Below are 7532 nucleotides of genomic sequence, written 5' to 3'. Positions count from 1 at the left end.
TACAACAGCGTGACAGATAACATCACTGTGTCATTGTCGATCAATCATTTTGCTCCTCATGATCAAATAAGTCAAATAAAAACACAGAATTTCAAGTACAGTCAAACCTCGGTTTTTGAACGTCTCGGTTTTCAACCAAAAATTTTGAGTTTTTTATTGGATTGGATAAACGTTATTGTCAAATGTACTGTATGTATAACATACAGCACAGATTAAATTTCTTCCCTCTCAACATAAAACAAGAGGAGCCGCTGCGGGTGTCCGCGCCGCTATCAAAAGAAAAGTTAACACCAAAAAAAAAGCCTCGGCTGACGAACAAATTTCGGTTCTCGAACAAACTGAGTGCACTTGAATGCACCACATGACTTCTCTCGCCTTCCTTACACGAGGAAATGACGTTTCCTCAGGTAGACGAGGAAGTGACGCTTCCTCGTGTCGCTTTCCATTGTGAGCTGACGTGTTCAATAAACATTTTTTTTTTTAAAGAGCGTGGTTTCGGTTTTCGAACAGCCTTCTGGATCGGATTATGGACGAAAACTGAGGTTTGACTGTATTTCATCGTCCATGAGCAAATGACTACATTTACTTCAAAACTGAAGTACAGTACCTATATTCTTTCTGCGCCCAACACGTGAACTTTCCACCAACCTAATGCTCTCTAAACGAATACATTTAATTATATTTACATTTTGAGTAACTCACAGCTAATCAAAAAGATTATGGAAAGCAACGAGCAAGGAATTATTTCAGGCCCTGGATTAACAAGGGATGTCTAAAGTTTTTCACCGAAGATCGACTTTTCAAGGAACCAACCTGCGGCGATCGACCCGTTACACGCCTGCATGCACACTGCCGTGCCATGATGAGCAACAGCCATCAAGGACCCAGGCATGGACGCAACAGAGAAATAAACTCGATAGGAGACAAGACTGAGTTTGTGAAATGGCCGATCGCAGCCTACCTTAGAGGGGGATCTGACGCGGGGGCATTGGACGCACTTCGGCAGCATGTTCAGTGCAAAGAAATGACTGACGATCAAACAAAACTTGAACGAGTTTTGTTTGATCTCATCGGCTCTGATCGCTAGCTGCAATGACAAGACTGCTGACTGCTAACAACTTCCTGTTGACATACAGGTGATCTACATTTTAATTTTTTGTGAAAGTTGAACTAATAGAACACTTAGGTGCAGTGTGAACTAACACAAAAAATATATTAATAACACGTACATTGACACAAATCTTTTTTTTTTTTTCGATTTCTCCCTACGATCGACGGGTTAGGCACCCCTGGATTAAAACATGTTCGGTAACTATTGTTGAGACAATTTTATGTGTATGCGTGTGTATGGCGGGCGAAGGTGGGGTGTCTGTGTGTGCTTTTTGGTGTTTAATATTGTTGCCTAATGGCAATGAAATTATTATCCATTTATATGGGCATGTAGTGTTGTGATTCCGAACCAGAGTGATGTCTGCCATTTCCCAAGTTTACTGAATTTGTCTGAAAATCCTGACCAATTACAAATGTTCATCTATCTATGCAAGTGACATATAGTGGCAGGCAGGAGAATCAAATACGTTTCCATTGGATGGCGAAAGGTCCGACCCAACTGTTGTCTTTCAGGCAATTCGTCCTCATATCGGCTTTGTGTTCAATTAAACAGACGCAGAATTCACATGACTTTAGAGTCAAGTGAGGCAAGATGGTCATTATTTCAATATTCATGGGGTTTTTTTTGGGGTGGGGGGCATTTTTGTTTTGCGGTGTACCACAGATTAAAATGGGTGCCTTGGCTCAATGAAGGTTGGGAAACATTGATACAGTGCTTATACTGTATAGACGCCTGAAACTGATGTTCTGAAAGTGTACGTGTCATACAATTTTTTACAATTACAATTTTTCATACAATTTTTCATGAAATGCCAAGCACTGATTCATTTCAAATTTAACAATGATGAGGGTGGGTGTGGATGGAGGCTTACCTTAACTCGAATTGTGCATTACAAGATATGAAGGTTCTGTGTTAATATAAATAACATATCAGAATAGAACCTTTTTCTTGTTTTAAATTTGATCCACTGTAATGTCCATTTGAGCTCAGGCTCACGTTAGCAAATTATGGTCCCTCATCTCAAAAATGGGTCGGTTCAAATGGGGGGGGGGGGGGTCACAGTACTTGCCTTGCCCAAGGGTAATAAACACCACATCACTGTCACTGCCTTCAAGGGTTGTGGAAGTCGTCAGGAACAGAAACTCTTAAACACCACTGTAACAAAGCTCAAGAGCAAAAAAATGTCCCACAACCACGTTGTTACGGAAAAAAAACGAAATTACAAAAAATCATAAAAAATGTCAGATTGCCGATGCAGCAGCAGGGGGTCTCAATACAGATATGGCCCTATGTTCCTTTAATAACCAGAAAAGTACCCTGCTTTTATACTGAAAAATGTAGTTCAAAGGCATGTGTCTTCAGATACTGTGTATGAGTGTTTGTCTATTTTTTGCTCGCCCCCCCATCTTCCTTTGACATACACAAGGAAGACAAGCTGTCAGTTTTATCTCCTTATCTGTCGCAGCGATCTTAGCTGTCCTTGTATTTATTCGTCCCGCACTGTCAGCAAATGTCCCCAGATGCCTTTTTTTCTTTTTAAAAATGCTTGCCGAATATGTAAACCATCAAAAGGAATCCGTCGGTTGCACAAGAAGTTTGAGAAGTATGTGAGGATGATAGTCTCCACATCCAAGCCACACATTTCAGCCTTTCCCACACAAGAATCGACAAACTATCCTTGCCAGTACGGCTTTACTCCGTCTTGAGGATTGCTCTCGGCGCACGCGTCACACCGTTTCCTGTAAGCACAGCGCTTCCACGGCATTGCTCGGCCCCTGCGCCACTCCTCCGATTACGAAGAGCATGCCGGTGGTCTGGAGGAGAGCAGACGAGCAGCGAGCGGTGGGCATGGCCGCCACATACTCCCAACGTCGCTTGACCGGGTTGTAGCTCTCGACTGAGCCCAACGGTGACGGCTCATTGCCTGCCAAGACATACACCACAATTAAAATAGACAATGAAAAAAAAAAAATCGACAATGAAAACACATGATTAGAGATGTGTATTTACCGTATTTTCTGCACTATAAGGCACACCTAAAAGCATTCAATTTTCTCAAAAGCCGACAGTGCGTCTTACAATCCGATGTGCCTTAAATATGAATCAATATCCAGATTTCTATAAATAAAGCTGTATTGTATTGTATTGTATTGTATTGTTTTGTATTCACTTTAGCATAGCTCCATCTGGTGGATGCACAATGCAACCGCAGCCAGGGCTCTTAAACAAAACTATAGTAGGGTATTCTCGCGCAGCTCCATCTAGTGGATGCATAACACAACCTCAGCGACTACTGTAGCATCTATTATATGCGCCTTATAATGCGATGCGCCCAGTATATAAAAACTTTTTTAAAATTAATTGAAGGTGAGCCCGATACTCTGAAGCACCTTATAGTGTGGAAAATACGGTGTGGGTGTGTGTGTGTGTGTGTGTGTGTGTGTGTGTGTGTGTGTATGTGTATGTGTATAGATATGCATACATCCAAATAACCAGCCCCAATGGCCCTTACTAATTTAAGAATAAAACATTAAGGAGAGAAAACACAGATGCAATTTAGTGCAAAAACATTGGGGAATAGTGGACTGGGAAGGTCTCATAACGCTTTATTACTCTGGACTCCCCTTTTTAGCAGGAGAGCAAATTTAAAGGCAAATTTAATGTCAAACAGTAGTCACTAAACATGCCCCTGACTTGATGGCCCATTGGCAAGAGTGAATCCAAGAAAGCACAAAAACAGAGAGCCAATTTCAAGATGACACATTATCGCATTTTCACTGAAATGTTCTCATTTTCCCCTTCACTTCGTACTTTCCGCCTTTTTTGCCCCTTCTTGGCTCAGGTGCAAAGCTGTCATTGTACATGAAGTACGATCACGTTGTGTCCGTTTCCATGGAGACCCGTATCACAGGGTGAGGTTTGTTGTGCAATAGTGATGGTGCCAAATGACGGCATAAATGAGGCTATTTGATGATTCGTTCTTTTTATGAAAACACACACACACCACACACACACAGGCTCTCTTAGTGTTGCTCAAAGGCTTGTCGTCAGCGCTTTGATTTGTCGGCCCACAGATGTCATGTCAATTCTCCAGCTGGTCCCTTTTTCTCCTTGCGTAAATCCCATCCCTCATCTGTTCCTTCCTTTGTTGCTCTTTCTCAAGTTCATTTTTAATTCTACTTTCATTTTTTTGGGGGTATCTTATTCTTTTCCTCCCCAGACCTTTTTTTTTCATCAATTTTGTTTTCTTAACCACACATATCTGTTCATCTGTTTCTGAAGTCGCTTTTACCAACTCTCCTCTTATCTGAGTCTATCCCACTTTCATTTTGGTTCTTTCCTCTCGAAGGTTTCTTGTCTCAAACGATCTTCCTTTCTTATCTCTTTCGACCGATGTCTTTTTTTTTTTTTTTAATCAGAAACACACAGCGATTCAGCCCTAGTATTTCATTTAGATTAGGGCCGGGCGATAATTCAAGAGCAATATTTATGGTGACATACACATGATCACAATAAGATACGTTCGATAAAATATTCGCTTTTCAGGAAGAGAACCCCATACGGGCATTCTGTGCGTCGTTGGCCCCAGGTTATACAGTATGCCGTTAGATTCGATCTGAGCACAAAAGTGTGTTTGGCCTGCTGCCGAGTGGCTGAGTCCCCACCAGCAGAAGAAGCCGCTTGTCGGGAGAGAGCATTTCATTGTTCAGCCTGTCACGATATGTCACTTGAATCGATACTGTACATAAAGACAGATTATTTGGAGTATGTAAATCATTTTTTTGGACCAATTAAATGAAAATGGATCATTTCCGGTGGTACACCTGGTCTCACACAGTGGTCGGGACAGGATCACAGAGTCCTGGAGCCTACACCAGCTATAGACAATGAATCCAGTCTGCGGCTTGATGGATGGATTGCATGTGGAGCCGACGATGAGAAGAAAGGAGCCTCAGCGCAGAGCGCCGATGCTTATGTGGAAATGGGAGTCGCTGCTTGGAATTGAAGCGGATTTACATGGGATAGGAGATGAGAGCCAATCTCGTTTTTACAGCTTCTTGTTTGCTTAGTAGTAGTAGAACATATTTGACAACAACGTTGACTTAAATTGACTTGGAATAAGAAGACTCTGGACTGGTTGCCAGTCAATCACAAGACACATATAGAGACAAACAGCCATTGATGCTCACTTTCACACCATCACTAGGTGAGAACTGAACCTTCACTGCCTGGACCGAAGTCAGGGATGAATCGCTACGTTATTAGTGATGAGATGAAAATTAATTGTCACAAATGTCTTAATGATTAAAAGAATGAAGAGTCAGGCAATTTCAGGGTGTCAAATCCAACTCCTGCGTTTCTGTTTTTGTCTTCCGTGTCTCAGGGCACTCATTATGTAGATGTACAAAACACAGTTATCTTTTATTTCTCCCCAACTATGTTGCACTTTTAACGCTCCCGACAAAATATTAGTGTGTATGTGTGTGTGTGTGCAATTATGTGCGTATATGTGGAATTGCTCGACAAAGAGACACTTGGGCAAGGATAAAAAAAAGGCATTTAACCCTTTCACGCACCCTGACACCTGATAATATGATAAGATGTCCACTGTGGTGACCGCTGTCCCTGAAAGGGTTAAATTCAATTCAATATCGGCATAATAAGCTCATCAGTGAGGGGAAGAAAAAGCTTAATTGTATCGGTTGCTCACCCTGTATTTACCTGAACACATTTTGCTCACCCAAGGAGAAAATGGAAAGTTGATGGGGAATTAATTTTAATTTCGAATGTGTCTGTGTGTGAGGGGAACTGTGTAAGTTTGACGAGATATTTTCAGGGTATTTCTTGGATTATTATGTATCAAAAATATAACGGGAGTGTTGAAAGTCAAGTCAAAGTCAAAGTCAAGTCATCAGTGATCACGGTGGTTGACTGATTAGCACTTCCACCTCAAAGTGCAGAGGTGCAGGGTTCAATTCCGGCCCCGGCCTTCCTATGTGGAGTCTGCATGTTCTCCCCGTGCCTGCGTGGGTTTTCTCCGGGTACTCGGGTTTCCTTCCACATGCCAAACACATGCATGGTAGGCTGATTGAACACTCAAAATTGTCCCTCGGTGTGATTGTGAGCCTGAATGGTTGTTTTGTCTCTGTGTGCCCTGCGATTGGCTGACAATCAGTTCAGGGTGTCCTCCACCTACTGCCCTAAGACAGCTATTGTACCCCTGAGTGACAACAATGCATTTTATTTTCTGGGAGTGTGCAGTATGGCCATATGAGGTGTGACAGTTAACATGCATTCTGAAATCACTTCATTTTTGTGTCCTTTGAGAATGAAAATGAGACTGAAAAGGACCAGTAGTGGCACGTGAAAAAGAACAAAAAGGACTGACCAAGACCACCAGCCGCAATGACCCGTCCACCCAGGCAACCTGCTACAAAGTCCGCCCTCTTCTCTCGCATCTTTGACGTTCGACTGGGTTTGATCCAGATGCCTGACAAAGGTGAGAAAGAGGACAAAGAGATTAGTCTCGAGTCATCATTTACCAAACAAACATATTTCAAAGATTAAATCGTGAGACGGTTTTAGATCAAACACTTGTCCTTGGCGGGGCGCTTGAGCCCCTTCGGTTTACATTAGCAACACAAGATCTTTGGTGAACCGATGAATTGACTTTTGGAGCCTGCAGTGCAAATTTGGTATGACAAAAAAGCTTCGATCTTTAAAAGGTGTTCTGCTGAACCAGAAAAGAGCAAGTAAGCATAAGACACTTGCAATTGCTCAAACTAACAGAACGTAGTTTTGTTTGTGAGCTGATTGACCCGGAAGCCAATGAATGTGACAGCCACAAAACTTTTTCCGAGATTCTTGTCTTTTTTTTTCAGATGGATTTAGGAAAAGGTGCGAGAGCTCATCTGTTATCTTATATGTACGCCTCACTTACAGCCTGGGGATACTGACTTCCTATGAAATGGTGACGTTTTGAACACAACACAAGATCCCCGGTGTGTGACTGTATTAGCATTAACAACAACAACAGCAAGATATATTTTAGCAGAAAGAGCAACTTTTTCAGCCATTTGAGTTCTGTTTACATTTCTAGACTGCTTCTCAAAATTTACTTTGCATCGCTATCCAAGATCATCGTTGGAGAGGAAAGGCCGATCATGTGAACAGATAACCGGATGTGGCTGGACAGTTGCAGTCAGAGGAAGGAAGGGCGATGCCACTATGAGTTCTCTGACATATTTGCTGCTAGCAAAAGATCAGCCATTCGGCCGTAGCCTAGCGGAAAGTCAGATAACGAAAATATATCCATCCATCCAACCATTTTCTGATCCGCTCTATCCTCACAAGGGTCGTGGGACGTGCTGGAGACTATCCCAGCTATCTTTGGGGAGTAAGTGGGGGGACACCCTGAACC

General features: G+C 42.4%; 1 protein-coding gene across 1 annotated transcript in view; it reads right to left on the bottom strand.

The window, feature by feature from the left end:
• Positions 1 to 1271: 1271 nt before the first annotated feature.
• Positions 1272 to 7532, bottom strand: part of LOC127591403 (kelch domain-containing protein 8B-like) — a 74228-nt gene continuing 67967 nt past the window's right edge. Inside the window, exons 6-7 of the mRNA XM_052051549.1 lie at positions 6501 to 6602; positions 1272 to 3035 (exon numbers count right to left, since the gene is read on the bottom strand). Of these exons, the coding sequence (XP_051907509.1) occupies positions 2839 to 3035; positions 6501 to 6602 (299 nt within the window). The 3' untranslated portion in view covers positions 1272 to 2838. The remainder of the gene's footprint in view (positions 3036 to 6500; positions 6603 to 7532) is intronic.

This window comes from Hippocampus zosterae, chromosome 2 (assembly GCF_025434085.1).
Source record: "Hippocampus zosterae strain Florida chromosome 2, ASM2543408v3, whole genome shotgun sequence".
NCBI lineage: Eukaryota > Metazoa > Chordata > Actinopteri > Syngnathiformes > Syngnathidae > Hippocampus > Hippocampus zosterae.
Note: the sequence above shows the minus strand (reverse complement) of the source record. Positions and strands in the feature narration are given on the sequence as shown.